Genomic DNA, 18,525 nt, shown 5'->3' on the forward strand with positions numbered 1-18,525 from the left:
GAAGAACTCAGCACATTCGAGTGGGTGAACCGATTTTAATGATTCTTCTGGTATTTGAAAGCTGATGCTTCCCTAATGGTCCCATTTGAATTTGGTTCTGACAATGGCATCTATGAGAAAACTACCTTAAACATACCTCATTTAATTAAAATAGCTGGAAATTCTTTTCAGAATCATACTCGAAACACTTGAAATGATAAAAAAGCATTCGATCTGAAGTCGGCTTATTTTGTTAAAATTTTACTTTTTGTGTAAATTATTTATTGACTTTCTTTCTTAGTTAAGATTAAGTTTTTTAATATTTGTAATTTTTACAATTTAACAATCTTTTCTTTATTAAATTCGTATGGGACGCGATAGATATATAGTGGTCTGCTTATCGTGTGTCAAAACAGTTAATAAATTTTCTTTTTTACACTCCGATGAATAGATCTTCGTTTCTGTAAAGTAGGTCTTTGTGGATCTCTTCCGCATGGTATGATTGTACTGTATGGGCGCCCAATTAACCGTAACCAACGAGTAAGTCTCATGGCAAGGCTGATCTCGAATGTTATGATTGTAGTAGCCCGTTGGTCTAAGATTTGTCTGCGCGTTACAATACCAGATTTCTCCGATGAGACGTCGTCTTATCGTGGGGCTAGACTTGCGTCTTAAGCTCTCTTGCCCTTCTGATATGTATGCCCTAATAGTTGCTCCAGTCGTCTCCACATCGATAAAGTAGATATGATTACGTACAATGTTTGCTTTTGAATTGAAACACTTGTACCCCTTGTTTTTGTCGTTAACGGAAAACGGGCTGCAATCATATCCTGGGCCAGGTGCTCCTTCGTTGGCGTAAAAAACGGAAAACACTACTTCATAGGATTGGCTCTGGTTGTAATTCATTATTCCCACATGGCCAAAAGCTTGGTCCGAACGAAAATATACCATATTGAGGACATATTCGTTGACGTCAAAAGTTCCGGGCATCAGCTGGAAAAAGGAGCGGAAGCTGTTGTAGCCAGTCGTCGTACTATTTATTCTTGTTTCCGAATGACCGAGGTGTCTTTGTCTATTCTGGAATCGGCGTCCAGGTCTCATACCCTCGACGACGTGGCACATCATAGCCAGACAGCTGAAGAGGCAGAGCAGTTCAAATTTTGATAGACTTGCCACCGACATGATTTTAGTCAACTGTTCTGGGGAGTTGGTTTCCTGGTCCATCGTAGGCCAGCACTCTATGTGGTTATATAAGATTTTTGTCATTAGTCATAACAATTTACGCTAATGTTATTAAGCTGAACTGTGAAAAGCCAATTAGTTTTGGGGCAATTGAATGTAATCTTTTAAGCAAAATCTGTACAACTCGTGGAATTAAAGAAAACCGAAGGAGTTTGAAACCCCATGCCTTCTATGGAGCTTTGCAGACTGAAGGCAAGGCTTCACAGCAGCCTCCGAAAATACGATAAACATTCAGTGTTTACCGCAGCGATACACTATAGAGAAATTGGTAGTCTTAGAATGGAATACAATACACACCAAAAAAGATGTTGGTGTTATTCATCCCGGAAATAACTTTCTTAGAGCAGCACAAAAGTGTAGGCCCCATATTCAGAAATCAGGCATAGCAAACATATCAAACAATGGTGGTCTGGACGCAAAGGGGGGTTTCGATTTTATTTTTTTTACACTTGCACCAAGAGCGTAAGCAAATTATTCCAAAGGGGAAGGGGTGGTCCGTCTGTCTGGATGAACGCCTGTATTTCGGAAACGGTTAAGAGCACATTAACCAAACTTGGTATGTGGACACTCCTAGTGGTTTTGCTTCCCCTCTGCACAATTTTGTCAATACTGTTCACATTTTAAAAGCAGCATAAACCAAACAACCATCTACTTTTGTTTTAAATTTCATTGAAACCGGTCAATTCTAAGAAAAGTTATTAGCGAACAAATTTCACTCCAGTACTATGCCCACAAACTGCATCATCAAGTTCGGTCTTCTTCTTCTTTTTGCCTCTGCTATTATGCCGGATGTTTAGCTGGGTGCAGGGTATTTCGCTGTCGGGCTTGCTGGACTGTAGCGTTCTCTCTTGTTATTAATTATTGTGTTGCAAATCGGCTTGCAGCTTGGGCGACAGTTTGACATTTTGTTTTTATAAAATTCCACACTTATAAAGAATGCAAGTATTTTTTGATAATTTGTGTGATTCCTGCTAGCTCTTTAAGCTACACCAGGCTCCTGATTTTATTCAGATCTAGGCTAAAACAGTGGCTTGATAACAAATGAATAGTTTGGAAAGAATACTTTTACAAATGTAAATGATTTATTTTATAGTTCTAAGTATAGACAAAAGATGGACGCGTAAAGTAAATGACGCTCTTTTTGTCCTCTGCAACCGCAATTAGGACAAACGGGTCCTTGCACTTTGAGTTAAAGACATGTGCGTTGCCCAAGGTGGTGTGCTTAACAAAATCATTTTGGACAAACTGCATCGGCGCAAAATTAACGGCCACCAATGAGTTGGCCACATCACAGGAGTCGCGGTCTCGTATGTTGTGCACATAATATCCTAGGGGCCGCAAATTTTGCATCCCCTTGCAGTAGGACATGCTACCAATTAGTCTGCGCTGGATATGGAAGCTTTCCCTACTTTCCAAGCTCTCAAATCCCGATGTTATATATGCTCGAATAGACGATTCGGTGATTTCCACGTCCACGAAGTAGATGTGATTACGTATCAATGGGAAGCTTTCTTTGACACACTTATAGCCCCGGTCCGCGTCCCCATTGTTAAACTCCACACATCCAAATCCTTTGCCAGGCGTTGCCGAATTTACGTTCCACACGGAGAAATGAGCGTCGAAAACTCGACTGTTGTTATAATTGAGGAGTCCAACGTATCCGAAAACTTCGTCGGTGCGAAAGTATAATAGATTGAAGATTTTCTCATTCTTGTATTCCGGTCCGATCAGCAACTGGAAATAGCCGCGGAAGCCATCGTAGCCGTCTCTGAAATGGCTTACTATTGCCTCGGCATGGCCCAGAACACTGGTCCTTCCCTTATGTTTGTGAACGCAGGCGACGTTACCAAGCAGGGCCAACCATCCGAATAGATAAAACGTTTTAACCACTGACTGACTAGTAACCCACATGATTCCACTAAACTGATCTGAAAAGCTACTTTTGGAAGCTATTTAATGGCGTTGGTAAGCGACGCTTACATAATATTAGTCACAGCTAATATATGCGATGAATCGATTGTCATACATCTGAAGAGGAAGTGGCACTTACCTACACTCAAAAAAAAAGTGGCATAGTAAAAATGAATATTTTCAAATTCAATTTAATAGTCTACTTATTTCATATTTAAATCAAATATACACAAAGTACACTTTAATAAAAACATGTTCAATTTTTGGTTTAAATATGAATAATATTCAAAACAAAGTGTAAATCTTAAATTTAAAGTTTAAAATTTAACTATTTGTTATTTGCATATTAAAATTAAATATAATATACAAGTAATTTTTAATATTTTTCTCAACCTTAAATTTGAAGTTTTTTGTAGTCGATTTAAATTTACTAGAAATATATTAAATTTTAATATTTTAAATATTTAAATCGAATTTTCTTAAATGTAACAAAGAGACAAACATTGACTATAATACTCAAGTCAGTTTACAGCGGTTGTGTTTACTTTCTTTTAAGAATGGTTCTATACAAAATACATATAAAAATATGCAATATGGAAATGTCATTTTGAAAAGGTTAAATACAGTAGAATAGACAAAAAAAGGGGGAAATATAATTCTAAAAATTACGTGAATCAAACCCTTGTCCACATCATCACTTGTGATTTAATATCGTCACACTTTAAATTTAATATTTTAATATTATATTATATATTATTAAAGCTGAAATTGAACTTTTTAAATTTACGTGTATTTGTTTTTATCAATGAGAAAATATGTAGCATTATTTATTTATTTCACTTGTCTAAGTTTATCTTCAGATGTAGAACTAATTTAAATTAAGTGCATAATTACAAATTTACTTAGGCATGCCAGTGTGTATCCGTGCTCTACTAAAGTAGACTGTTGACTGATGGTCGGGGGTTATAGCGACCATTATCTGTTCTGTCGGACATTTTTTGTTGCGATGCTCAATCCCGTCGACCCAAGCATTTAAACGACGATAGCCATTGTACTGTACGGGCGCATAGTTGACCGTCACCAGCTCGTAGGCTCGATGGCAGGAACTCTGGCCCACATAGTTGTGGTTGTAGTAGGCAACAGGAATCAGATTGTGGAGCTCATCCGACCAATGGATGTCGCCAATATGGATTCGTGGCATGTCAGTTCTGTTCAGGAAGTGTAGATTCTCGTAAGCATACGAAATGTAGGCTTTAAAAACTGATCCACTTATCTCCACATCGATAAAGTACACGGCATTGTTTTCAAAATCAAAATTGTCCTGATAACACTTATACCCATATTCGTCCTCCCTTACCGAATATTCGGTGCAGTTAAATCCACTGGCTGCCTCAGCCCTCTTCGCGAACTTTACAGAAAAATGCACTTGACAGTTTTCGCTATTGTCATCGGTTATCAGTCCTGCGTAGCCGCCCGCTTCGTCTGTCTCGAACTTGATGAAATTGAAGAATCCTTCATTGAAGTCTTCAACGCCGAACGTCCACTGGAAGGCGCTGCGAAAGCCTGTGAAGCCTGTTGGATGATATTTCACAAACACCCGGGAACTACCCAACACGTCATCATCTGCCAAAACACTGGTCAGCAATGCCAAAAAGCCAACTAAGAAGGGTAACTGCGACATGGGTAGACCTCAAGACACTGAACCTAAATATAACCTTATAAATGTAAGTAAACTTAAAACAGATTTCGACACGCTTAAACGTGAATTTGGATGAGAAACTGCCATAAATTAATTTGTTCACCTTAACGAAATGTTCAGTTGATATTGTAAGTTGGAGTGAAGAGCTTGGGAAAGTTGTGTTAGGTGTTTTGGTATAAAAGTCCATGGGGAAAGAGCCCCGCTCAATAACAGATATCCAGAACAGACCTAGTTGCCAAGGCCTTTTCTTTAAATGCTCAAAGTATGTTGTTTGTTTATTTTCAAAGTTCTGGCTTTCGTACCGTATCGTTGCTACTTCTTTAGAATTGGAACTACTTGTAAAATGAGGCTCATTGTCTATTTTATATTATTGGATCATCGTTGTTTAAAAAATTTAGTGAAATGTTAAACAAATTGAAAAAAGTTGGGAGAGACTAATAAGAAGTTAAGGCGAAGTTAAGTCAAATCCTAAAGCCAGACATTATCATTTTAAGGAAACTAAGTTGAAGATGGAAATAATATTATTTTAAGGCTGAAAGGTCTCAATACAAAAGCCCCAAAATTTGAGTAAAGGCTGTATTGAAGGATGTACGCAGCCTTTTCCATTTTTTATTAAATAATGCACGATGAGTTTTAATAATAGCTTATGATCAATAAAAAAACTTTTATAAATCCATCTCTGTTTCATTGTAAGGCAAGTATTTTTTTAGTATTTGGATATTTGTCAGATGTCGCATGCTTTTAATATATTAATATTCCTTTAATTTGTTTATTATAATTTAATTTTTTTTAAATTCGACAATTCTGTTTATTAGGTGCGGTTCTATTTAATTGATAGGGAAAGCATTTTCCAGTTCCAGTTCTACTTAACACGATTCGCCACGAAAAAGTCTCTTTCATTTACGCTTTCGCTGCCTCCTTTGCTTCCAATTGCGTTGCATAGTTTTTGTGGCTTCTAGTCCATTTCATTTCTAGGATTGCCGGCCACACAAATGTGTCAACCAACCTACCAATTGCTGATGATTTAAGGCCTGGACCACAAAGCGAACTAATTAACTTGCAGAGTGCGCTCAGCTGTGGGTGGTCCTGCTAAAGTCTGTTGATGCTCCGGCCCAGTAAAGCTCAGGAAAAAAATTAGTTAACAAGATCATTAAATCTTTGTTAACAGCCTATCGGCTGGCCATGATGTGGGCCAGCATGAGACAGCCACACACACACACACACACACACTTAGGCGAACATACATGCAGACATCTAAACAAGGCGATGGGCATTAGACCAAGAGCTGAAGCAGGCATAAACACACCAGACGACGATAAGATAAGAGGCCCAAGTGCTCTATGGCTATGGCCTGGGCATGTAAATCGGAGAACGTTGCGAAGCTGTTTGAAGCAAGCGGGCAGGCAGGCAGGCAGGCTGGCTGGCTGGCAAGCGATGTGGCAGCAACGAGTGAGCCTGTGGTGCACATGTTTATCTATTAATTTATGCTGGTGGTTCCTGTGGCTTGCACCAAGAACTCGAATTTGGGCCAACTGCGCGCACAATCGCGCAAAGATCGCACTTGCTGCCACAGTTGGGATCGCTTCCTGAGAAACTGCACAGCAGTGGCCATCTAAACAAGCAAACCCTCGCTCGCTCCGATAGTCGGGCTAATTAAGTTAAATGGTCAGTGGTGAGGGCTCATCTAGATTCTGGTTTTGTTGTGATTAGTTGTGCGGGTTACTGGGAAGTGCACAAAGGTTTCAAATGTAATTGGCACAGGTTTTTATTATCTTCGTATATATGTATGTACATATGTATGTATATCTATCTGTTTGCATCAATCGCTTTATAGTGGCTATATGATTTATGCGCCTGCACATCAATAGCAACACCTCTTTATCTGACGGCAAACACTTTCATTTTATGTGCTCCGTTGTTTGTTGGCTTTGTTTTTGTTTTTATTTTTCATTTTTCAATTGCTACACGACAGCTGCACTTAGAGCTGCTGGCGGTACTTGAAGTAACACGTTTTTTAATTGGTTGCCATGTGGAGTTGCGCATGCGCCGACCAACTATGCGTGTGGCACAATGCACGCTTCGAGTGTAGGTGCATCTTTATCTAAATTTAGGCTCATAGTCAAGGCTTGGCGTGTGTGTGAGTTCGCTTTCAATCAACAGCCACTTAACTGAAAACTGAAGAAAAGATGTGCATAAAATGTGGTTTAAAAGTGCGCACTTAACGAAACTGAATGGAATTGGAACGCACGCACCGCGAGAGCGAACATTTCAGAGCAACGTAAGAGAGCGCATTTTAAAGAGCGGACAGTACTTGTTTGAAAACATTAATGAAAAGAAGCTAAAGAGATTGGTCCAAGCACTGAACCTATGATGAATATTTATTTTTCGATTTAATTTATTTTTAAGCCTTACTTTATGTTTATAAACTTTGAAAAGAACAAAATTAAAATTTCAATTTTTATCGACATTCTATTTAAATCCAGACAGTACTAGTTTGAAAATATTAACGAAAACAAGCTAAAGCGATTGGTCCAAGCACTGAACCGATGATGAATTGTTAATTTTCGATTTCATTTATTTCTAAGCCTTACTTTAAAAATTTTCTCTTCAGTTTATTAACTTTGGAAAAAACAAAATTAAAATTTCAAATTATATTGACATTCTATTTAAATCCAGACAGTACTTGTTTAAAAACATTTATGAAAAAAGCTACAGAGATTGGTCAACCCATGATGAATTGTTATTTTTTGAATTAATTTATTTTAATTCACTTTGAAAAGAACAACATTAAAATTTAATTTTTTAAATGCACAATAAAATAGTACTAATATTAAAATAGAGTACATATCTGATTGGTAACATCTATGTACTTATGCATCTTGCTTGGATTAGTGTTGGTGGTATATTATACATTTTAACTCTAGAATTTGAAATTTGTATTTTTTGAGAATTGTTGGAAACTATAGTCTTCTAAAACAGAATGAAGAGTTTTGAGTGTACTGAATTAAAAAAAACATTGCATTGTTTTAGCTTGGAACACACAAATTGCTGTTGCTGCTAAAGGTTATATTTCAGACAACACTGCTGATCGAAGATGAATCGGAAAATACCTGTTTCATCATACATCAACATGCATACAGTTTTCTGCAACAACTATTGATTATTATTTGTTGGGAACAATACAAATACATAAATATCTTCCTGAAAATGCTGCTACCTGTGTTGGCCATCTCGTGTTTCTAAGTCAGTTGGCAATAACAGCACGTGTTAGGGTTTGATTTTATGGCCCTAAAAATGACAGGTCGAATTGTCAGGTGAGGAGCGCACCTGATGGGCAGACCACAGCTTTATGATGTTGTTGTCATGATATTTGCTAATTCACGAAATGTGCAAACATAGGTAGCAACTACCTTCCGATCAGAAGGTACATAGCTGCAGGAGTGTTACCCAAAAGTTTTGCATAAAACCATAACTCCCAACGAGGTAATGACCAATTTCAATAATTGGCGCGATGCGGCAGAAACTATGCTTACAATTACAGACTTCGAAAGAGAGGGGCGTTTGTGTTTCAAGAGCGTCAAAGATCAGAATGGTGAGCATTAAAGAGCGACATGCTTAAGAGCGCCCATGCACACACACACGCAAACGACGACCGGCGCCCGTTTTATTCTTCACACCAACGCAATTATAACGGGAAACATTGGCCGTTTGTTGTGCTTGTGTTGCGTGTGGCGGCGATTGGTGCAAGTGTACACGCTCGGCACGTGAGTCGGCGGTATATAAACAAGCCGAAACAGGTTTCGTGCCTCCGCTGCGATTGGTGCGCAGTGCCATCGTTCAGAAACACACATAAACACACTCACACACACACACAGACGCCTACCTGCACAAGCACGTAAAGGGATGCTGATGCTTGCTTGGCAAGCGCTGAGAGCGCCGCGCTTACTTGACTCTCTCACTCTCTTTGGTTGCGCTCTGCGCTCAACACGAACACGGACACTTATAAAAAGCCGAACCCAACGCGGGTCTGCTTCAGTTCTTTGCTGCCTTCGCTTTCGTTAACTGCTCGCTTGCTTAGCAACAAACGCGCTTCGCTCTTTAAAGAAAATCCGTTTTGAATGCTTTGCGCGCCAACAAAGCGGAATATGTTGAGACGTTGTTAAACAAAGTGCACGTGCTTGTCTAAATCACACAGACAGACTAACTACAATTGAAATATTTCAATATTAATACGAATTTGTGAAATTGACTTAAACCGCCATACGACAAATAAAAGCAACAAAATGCATACCGTGGAGCATATGCTGGTAGAAAAGAACTACAGCAAATGTCCTTTGAAGAAGCGCCCGGTGAACTATCATTTCGAGGCGCCACACAGCAATAACAACAACACCATCGGTACTGAGACTAATGAGCCCGAGGATTTGTGTCTGAAAAAATCGTTGAACAATGAAGCAAAATCCGCGCCAGTGCCCAGCTCTGAAGTGGCCGTTTCCTCCGAGGAGATGATCAATGTGAGTGATTGCTGCGAGGATGAGGGCGTCGACGTCGATCACACAGACGACGAGGACGCTCTTATGGAGGATGACGAGGACGATGATGTAACTGTCGATTGTGTGGACATCGAGTCCTCCGAGCCGGGCCAAAGCAATCAGACACAGGCAGCTGCCTTGGCAGCCGCTGCTGCGGTGGCTGCTGCTTCGGCGGCCGCAGCCACAGCTGTGGTTGTGCCCACTCCCACATATCCTAAGTACGGCCTGCAGCCCTGGAACTTCCACATGTCGCCCTACACTGCTGAATTCTATCGCACCCTCAATAATCCGCACTTGGCCGCCGTGGCCGCGCAACAACAACAGATCTCGCCACTGCGCGGTGAGCTGCTCTCGCCCAGCTCTCCCTCGGACTCGCTGGGATCGATGTCGCCGCCACCACATCATTATATGCACGGACGTGCCAGTTCAGTGTCGCCGCCGATGCGCTCGGAGATTATACATCGTCCGATTGGCATGCGCCAGCATCGTTTTATGCCGTACTCCGTGTCAGCTGCGGCCTACCACCACCACCACCACCAGCAACAACAACAACAACCGCAGCAGCAACCACCTCACCACCTACACCAGCAGCGGCCACAGCAGCAGCACCTTCAGAGTTCGGTCGCGGCGTATCCCACACTCGCCTATCCGCACCATCATCATGCGCCCATTTCGCCTGCTTACTCCGAATCCTCGTACTACTCGATGCGCTCCATGACGCCCGAGTCTAGCTGCTCCTCCGTGCCGGAGGATCTCTCGCTGAAGCACAAGCCTGTCTCCAAAATGGTCCTAGACCCCAGTGCTGCCACCACTCCCTGCAGCTCCGGCAGCAAATCCAGCAGCTCCACAGTGGCTGCTGCTTCCAACGTCGCTGCCGCTTCCATCGCCAGTGCGGGCAAAAAGGACAAATCATCGCCGCCTCGCTACCAATGCCCCGACTGCCAGAAGTCGTATTCCACCTTCTCCGGCCTGACCAAACATCAGCAGTTCCACTGTCCCGCCGCCGAGGGCAATCAGGTAAAGAAATCCTTCAGCTGCAAGGACTGCGACAAGACGTACGTCTCGCTGGGCGCCCTGAAGATGCACATCCGCACCCATACGCTGCCGTGCAGGTGCAACATCTGTGGCAAGGCTTTCTCGCGACCCTGGCTCCTGCAGGGCCACATTCGCACCCACACGGGCGAGAAACCCTTCAGCTGCCAGCATTGCCATCGCGCCTTCGCCGATCGCTCCAACTTGCGCGCCCATCTCCAGACCCACTCGGACATCAAGAAGTATTCGTGCAGCAACTGCTCCAAGACCTTTTCGCGCATGTCCCTGCTGACGAAGCACTCGGAGGGTGGCTGCGGCGGTGCAGGTGGTGCGACGAGCGGCTCGCCAAGCGCTGCCGCTGGAGCCACTGAGCTGTCCTATGGCGGCTATGCCGAGCCCTAGATTCGAGGCGATGGCTCTTCGTTATCATCAACTTCAAGCCATGTACCACCAAATATTAGTTCCTAGTTTCGAGTTAAAAACCGCAGCAAAGCGCGCGGCTGGCAAACTCCCCAAAATGTTCCCAAACAGACACACACACACACACACATACGAGTACATACTATATAAGTATGTACATAAGAAAACATTTCTCTCAAACCCAGTGCACAGTGCCACAAAAAGTACACACACGCATTTAATTATGATTAATTGAATTATTCTAGTTTCGCATTTTTAGTTCTTTTGAAAAATACATTTTTATTTTCTAGTCAGCATTTTCTTTGCAAGAGAAAACAAAACATTTTCGAAAAACACTTTATTTTATTTTTTGGTTTGCTTTTCATTTTGTTAAATTATCATTTTCTCATCGTGTGTCTAAAAACGAATCCTAAACTAAAGTTTGTACAGTATTTCTACACAGTGTCCTGTACATAATCAATTAAGTTCTAGCTATAAGAAACGGCAGACAATCTTTGCATAAACTGTAACTATATGTACTATATGGAGAATACATACGTATTTTTTAGCATTTAGCCTAGCTGTAGACATAGCTCTATATATACATAACATAGACATATATATATATATATATATATATATATATATACATATATATTTTTGATAAAATTTTTGATCAAATTTGTGCATACATTGAAAATGTTCTAATATGGAAAGAAGAACTTAAGATTTTGATAAAAACAATGTTTTATAATTTTAAGTAATTTATTGCAAGCGAAGAAAAAAAACAACAACTGAAGAAAATATATTTTTTTATTTACACGGAAACAATTGACTTTTCATCGATTTTTTATTTCAGCAAAAAGCAATTCAATACATACAAAAAACTTAGGCATTGTCTTTTTTTTATCAAATTCATAATTTGTATGGTTATGCTTTTTTGGGACTTTAATGCTTTTATTTATATACTTTTGGGAAAACGAAGATCAAAGGAAAGTGCATATTTATTGACAAAAAATTGCACTAAGAAGCAACCTTATATCGAATGATTTGTCTCAACACTCTTTAAGTGAGAGTAAAAATGATCCTTTTAATGCGAGAATTAGCGCAGTAACGATATTCAGTTCGTACACTGACGATGATAACTATTTTGCATTCATAGTAATAATTATAATTGGTTTGCCTATACTGATGGATATTATCAAATCAAATTCGACAAAGCAATGCTTTTCAAACTGCATTTAAATTGGGCTTAGTTCGGATAGGTTCATTTTGAAATGCTCACCCTAATTTGAACAAAAATAAACACTTTTAAGTTGTAACTGGTTTTTTAATAAAAGAAAACAGTTCTCAAGCCTATTGGCTTACAGACAACAGTGTACTTTCTAAGGATCTGGCTTGTTGTTCTTGGATCATTGCGCTGGGCAGTTGAAAATCGTCTGATTTTCTGTTTGTTTGCTTTCCATATTGGATCTTCAGAGCATAGCTGTAGATGTTGGTTTTCAAATACCTAAATGGCAGCAACAATAAACTGAAAATTCGGAAATTAATTTTAAAATTACAACGCAATACAAAATATAAATTTCAAAGATACGGAAATTAAAATCAATTTAACAATTTAATGTCTGATGTAAAATGAAAAAAATGGACGAGCAACATAGTGGAAGCACCAATCCTGATGGGACCTTAAAAAGGTGAGGATGGGCTCTTCCTTTGAATTTTCTAAAACCCGATCGGCATGCCCGTTCAATTCAAAAGAGTGCGATTTCCAATTCGATTGACGCTCGCAATCACAGTCAAGAAGGCTCAGAAGGCAATCTGTGGAATTGTGTAAATAAGATTTAAGCCCCGATAGCTTTTCACATGGAAAACCAATAAAACTTCAAGCTCATTTTTTAATTAGTTTGCAGTGATAATGCTTAACAGTTAATTATTAAAAGCCAACTGTAAATTTGTAAAGTTCCCTGATACTGCATTCTAAGTGAAACACCAAAGCATTTGATGGCAGCCCTTTGCCAAAAAGAGAAAACCACAATACAATACAATAGAAAATCTTGTCCCTATTCAAGTGCATGACTCTCTCTCTCTCTCTCTCTAGCTTAAAAAGTAAATCGAAATTTAGTAATTTGTTCTATTGGAATGGTAAAATTTTGAAATTTCAACTCAAACTAACATCACGGAGTGTGTGAAGAGCGAGCGATAATAAGTGAAGAGAAATTGGGAATACATCTTTATTTCTTCATTTACTCTACTCTACTCTTACTCTGGATAGACTAAAACTGAACTATCATGGCACTAATTCATTGCAATTTTTCCACAATGACCTCATAGCAAACACAAGAATTTTATGGTTCAGTAACTAAATCTCAATTTTCTGTGAAACTAAATATGACAATATTGAAGCATCTGTGAGACAGTATAGGAAAAGTAAAATATTCACTCTGCAGTGCCATCGAATATAAACCACTTGGAGCTGATTGGAATTAATTCCCATTACGAGCTGTGAAGTACTACAACAATTTTGGGTCAGAGCTTTTGGCAAATCAAACAAATAAACAAAACGCTTTGCGCAAAAGTCAATCGGGGAATCGGGACATTTGATTGCCTACCCAAAAGCTACAAGTATAGACTCTATTTTATCGCTTTGCTGTTGTTGTTGGTGTTGGTGTTTGTAATACCAATGTGCGCTGTGCTCATAAATTATATTTAAATTTCTGTGCACGTAGCGAAGCGTACAAAATGCGAGGCGGCGGCACAAAATGGCAGTCACTAAATCAAGGCATAACAAACGGTTCAATGGATTCGCAGACGAGCGCCATCAAAGTCTTATTAACGAGAAATAAAAGAAGAAGAAGAAGAAAAAACCCATTTTAATGAAAAAGATCAACGCAAATACAGATACGCAGATATTGTGAAAAGCCCACGGATCGAGTCAGCGATGCGGAAAGAGAAATCAAACGACAGACGCTAGCGACAGTCGATGGGTAACTATGTATGTAGTTGTAGTGTATAAGTATTGGAAATATGGGTGCGTTCTTCCACACAACACGTTGCTATAAAACTCATTATCGAGATCAATTGATCGCAGGCCACATACGAGTACGAGTGTGTGTGTGTGTGTGTGTGTGGATGTGCGCGCCTTTAAGTTTTCCAGCCCAAAAGTGCAGCCCAAAGACCCAAAAGGTAAACAAACCGTGCACGAACTCAACGACTCAAACGACGACGACAATTGTTGCCAAATTAGATCATCAGCAGCGGCAGCAACAACAACTACTGCCATGGCAGCAGCAACAAGTCAAAACTCACGTGTGGAGCAGCCAGCGGAAAACCTACTACAGAAAAAAGGCTAAAAATGAAAAGCAAGCCAACGTAAATATACGAAATTAATATGCACGCATATCGTGGCAACGCCAACTGCGGCCACTCCGGCAACGTGCGCTCATGTTACCTGCGATGCCAGCCAGCCAGCAGCAACAACAACAGCAGTAATAGCAACAACAGCAGCAGCAACAACAACTGCTCGAAGCCGTTAGTTTTGCGATATTCGTGCCGTGCTATTTTTGTTGTTGTTGCTTTTGTTGTTGCTTAGCTTTCTTGCTAAACAATTTGCAAACGATTTCTAATAAGCGTCTTAAATTGTAACAAAATAGACGCGCATTTAGGGCCTTTGTGCGATAACAACAACAACAACAGCAGCAGCAACAGCAACAACAAAGCGGGCCAGCCTGGGCTAGGCATCAGCATCAACAAAGCAACAAATAATAGACGACCCAAAATAAGTCAGACAAAAAGGGTATCAAAAGGTGCCAGCAAAAGCAATAGCAAGCAGTCCGCTTTAGCTGGAGCTCCACCCCTCACTCCACACTCCCACTCTCTCTCTTTCGTCTACCCCTGCTCTCTATTTGTTATGTTTATGCAAAATTTCGCGCTTGAACAGCAAGGTTTCTTTATAGCATAGGGGCCAATGTTCAGTAAATAGAGGAACAGAGCACAGTTCGGGAGAGTTTTTATGAAACGGGAAATTATGTTCAACGAAATATGGGATTAGGTGCAGTTTTTTTGGTTTTATTTTTTAATAATAAGATTAAATCCTTCGATAATATGTTTACTCTCAGTTAGAAAAGTCATTTTGCATGAGATTTTCAATCCAGAGTTCAGTAAATCGAGGAATAGAGCAGAGTTCGGGAGAGTTTTTATGAAACGGGAAATTATGTTCAACAAAATATGGGATTAGGCGCAGTCATTTTTTTTTTATTTTTTAATAATAAGATTAAATCCTTCGATAATATGTTTACTCTCAGTTAGAAAAGTCATTTTGCATGAGATTTTCAATCCAGAGTTCAGTAAATCGAAGAATAGAGCTCAGTTCGGGAGAGTTTTTATGAAACAAGAAATTATGTTCAACAAAATATGGGATTAGGTGCAGTCGTTTTACTTTAAATTTTTTCTCTTTTTTAAGAGATCTTTATATAGTTTTGCAGATTTTTTATGAAACATAAAATCGTGTTCAACACAACATGGAATTAGATGTAGTTGTTTTAATACCCTGTATCGTAAGGTAAAAAGGGTATATTAGGTTTGTGTAAAGTATGTAACATGCAGAAGGAAGCATCTCCGACCCCATAAAGTATACATATATAGTACAACTATATTCTGAGTCAGCATGACGTCCTTCCACCTATCCCTCCGTCTGTCTAGGTGAACGCAAGGATCTCAGAAACTATAACAGCTGGAATAACCAAAGTTGGCATCCAGATTCGTGTTTATTTTATTTTTTGGAATTTAATATAATATTCTATATCGAGCATCATTGGGAAAATTGGCATTAACAATACAATATTATTTGTCATGGAACCAAATCTATATACTATATACATATATAAGTTTATATTGTGTATATATAAAATAGGTGGTCCTGGACTCTGACTCTGACTGACTCATTATTTGGATAAGAGAGAGAGAGAGAGACAGAGAGGGAGCAGAACTAGGAAGCTGCACAAACGTTTCTTTTCACAGTGTAGGTGAGCCCTTAGAAAATTCGAACTCTGGGGTAGAACGAACTCAAAAATTTGTATACATAATTATTTTCAAACATGGTTTTTGTTTTTTGTGGGCTCTAAGAAAGAATGCGAAATAAACCTCTGTGTTTTTGGGAACTATTCTTGGGACCATATTTTCCATCTACATGTGCAATATAGATTATATATTATTAATTATTTTTGCTAATATTTAAAACAAAGCTAGGGTAACTGCAAAAATTTGTTCTTCAATGTGCTTCGATGATCAAAGAATGTTAATATTAAAAGCTATTTCTTTGAAAGTCCCAAAAGGAATTTGTTTGCTGCTCATAACACAAAATATTTCAATACACCGAAAACGGAGTTTTTATTTGAGAGAAGTCTATTTTTTTTGTTGAACATCCGTTTGGAAAAAATGGAACTATTGCTATACAAGTATCATTTAAAACAACTACTAATGCTTTAGATGCGTACCAAATTTTGTTGTACTATCTTGTTTTTCGTTAAAAATCAAGTTTTTATATATATATTTTGTTAACTAACGGAAGTTATGGTCAGTCATGCACAATTTGAAAACATTTTATTCCTTTTTCTAGTAAGCTTAAAAAAGTACCTTTAGAACAAATTTGGTGCCACAGAAAACTACATTTAAAATTGTTTTTTTTTTATTGAAGGAACATTATATTCCTGATATATTTGCGAAATTTGTGTGTAAATTGTTTTCCTATCTGACCATAGCTTTAGTCATGTGTATGGCATCATTGAAGAATTTTGCATTGCTCACTTTTTTGGTTGGGCGATATTCAGAATTTCTTTTACTAACTATGCACCGGGTTTTATACAAGTATGACCCATTAATACAATCTCGAGTCCAAACAAGAATAGCAACAACAACGACATAATAGTGCTGAGGCCGCCCGCGATCGCGCAAAAAAAGTGCACTTCGTCTCTGGCTCCGGAACCGTTGTTGGTCTTCGTCCTCCTCCTCGTCGACTTCTCTGTCGTTGTCGTCGTGACAAACAAACGCTCACGTTTATCGCAAACAAAAGATCTCCATTTTACGCCAAAATTTCATTCGACATTTTGGGCGCTCGCTCTCGCTCTCGGTACCGTGCTGGACTCCAAACCTATATCGATCGCTTTTAGGGTGTTTGACTGCCTGGGCTGGTGCTGGTGGCGATGCCGGTGCCGGTGCTTTTGTTTGGAAAGTTTTGCTCACTCGTTGGCTCGTTAAAAAATTTGAAATTTAAAAATGTTTTCTCGCTAGTCAAATGACAATGTGACGCGAACAAAATGCAAAGCGAACAAAAATCAAATAATAACAATAAAAAGAGCGCACAATGTTTATCTTTCTTTGCATATTCATAAAGCCTGATCTGTTCACCATTTTGCGTTGTTGTCGTTTGACTTTTTTGTGGTCGTCAGGTTTATCAATGACAGAGTGGGTTAGCAGTCGGAGGCAGCTGTTGCAAAACCCCGGTCTGCCGATATGCGCTTATTGTTAACGAATCGAACTAGTTTGATTTATTTTTTTTGCTTACTGCATGCAGATATTGATGTGTGGGTGGGTGTTGCTTAGGAAGTGTTTTTCGGGCTTTAACTTTTTGTGGATGTTGTTGTTGTTGTTGTCATTTTGTTTATTTTCATTTGCACTTAGCCGGCACAATCAATGCATGTTAATCGCTTGGCTAAGCCCACAAATTTAGACCCCGACGCACAAGTTTAACAAAGAGCCACTACACCATTTGCTTTGGGCCAAGAGCAAGTTAAAATTGTTGTGGTTGTTGTTGTTGTTGTTGTAGCAGCGCATTTCACACAAAACGTGCAAATAATAACACCATCTACGCTAATAATCTACGCCATGTTGGTGTGCCAACTCACGCACACACACACACTTGCATACGTGAGTTGTGTCTGGTTGGTCGGGTTCGAACTAGTTCCGCATGTCATTTCCCTGAAGAATTTAATTAGAATTGAATAAACCATTTTTTGTAAAGCTGCCAATATTTGACCAATTTTTTTCCGCGCAAGGGGATACTTTATACACCGATACAATGTTTTAGAAAAAGAGTCCGCCGAAGAGAGTGTCCAGATAAAAGAGGTTTATGTATTAAGGGAGTTTTCACTGTATCTAACCATATTGAATATTTTCTTACATCTGGTCTGTTTGCCTGTCCATTAAAATGCATTTTCTATAATCATCGCGACACTTATATGCCACATTTAAATGTTTTTCCAAAAGTTTTAATAAATATAAAATATTTACTTTAAATAGTCCGATAATACAAAAGAAAAAAGATCTTAATTCCTTAATACCTTTAACGTAATATTTGGATATATTTCGGAGCTCATTAAAATACAAAATTGTATCGCTAAATTAAGCGTAGAATTTGGTGTATGTAAATACTTTCTTTCGTAAACACATACATTTTAGATTCCTCATTTTAATAATAAGATAAACTTCTTCATTAATTACGAGAAATATTATATGGATGTTTTACGTTTTATAGACGAATTTTTAAGTCTTACTAATATACTAATGAAGACTTATTTTCTTATCATTTCAGACAAGGTAAGACTGGATAAAGTATCTTTAATCTCACACATCTTAGTTAGAAACAGTTAAGATCATGGAATATTGTCTTCCAAAATAAAAGCAACTCTCTTCAGACAATCTTTAAGAACGGTATGTTATAAGTTCAATGTAATCAGA

The 18,525-nt window shown here is 39.0% G+C and overlaps 3 protein-coding genes across 3 annotated transcripts; 1 reads left to right on the forward strand and 2 right to left on the reverse strand.

Annotated features, from left to right (window-relative positions):
* Positions 1–2,281: 2,281 nt before the first annotated feature.
* On the reverse strand, positions 2,282–3,132 carry LOC115631838. Its single transcript, XM_030528680.1, has one exon. The coding sequence runs from the start codon at positions 3,130–3,132 to the stop codon at positions 2,317–2,319; it is 816 nt and encodes a 271-aa protein (XP_030384540.1). The 3' UTR covers positions 2,282–2,316.
* Positions 3,133–4,030: 898 nt separating this feature from the next.
* Positions 4,031–4,813, reverse strand: LOC115631226. The gene has a single exon (XM_030527933.1). It carries the CDS (start codon positions 4,811–4,813, stop codon positions 4,031–4,033), a length of 783 nt encoding a protein of 260 aa, XP_030383793.1.
* Positions 4,814–9,074: 4,261 nt separating this feature from the next.
* On the forward strand, positions 9,075–10,797 carry LOC115631227 (protein escargot). Its single transcript, XM_030527934.1, has 2 exons — positions 9,075–9,867; positions 9,952–10,797. The coding sequence occupies exons 1-2, from the start codon at positions 9,115–9,117 to the stop codon at positions 10,795–10,797; spliced, it is 1,599 nt and encodes a 532-aa protein (XP_030383794.1). The 5' UTR covers positions 9,075–9,114.
* The last annotated feature ends 7,728 nt before the right edge of the window (positions 10,798–18,525 follow it).

The sequence above is a fragment of the Scaptodrosophila lebanonensis genome, unplaced genomic scaffold (genome assembly GCF_003285725.1).
Source record: "Scaptodrosophila lebanonensis strain 11010-0011.00,11010-0021.00 unplaced genomic scaffold, SlebRS2 tig00001412-arrow-pilon, whole genome shotgun sequence".
Classification (NCBI taxonomy): Eukaryota; Metazoa; Arthropoda; class Insecta; order Diptera; family Drosophilidae; genus Scaptodrosophila; species Scaptodrosophila lebanonensis.

Excerpts from the sequence above, each read along its gene's own strand:
- LOC115631838 (XM_030528680.1), bottom strand. The coding sequence starts at position 3,132 with ATGTGGGTTACTAGTCAGTCAGTGGTTAAAACGTTTTATCTATTCGGA.
- LOC115631226 (XM_030527933.1), bottom strand. The coding sequence starts at position 4,813 with ATGTCGCAGTTACCCTTCTTAGTTGGCTTTTTGGCATTGCTGACCAGT.
- LOC115631227 (XM_030527934.1), top strand. The coding sequence starts at position 9,115 with ATGCATACCGTGGAGCATATGCTGGTAGAAAAGAACTACAGCAAATGT. Across the intron at positions 9,868-9,951 it reads ATCGTTTTATGCCGTACTCC|CAGCGGCCACAGCAGCAGCA; the intron begins GTGTCAGCTGCG and ends CACCTACACCAG.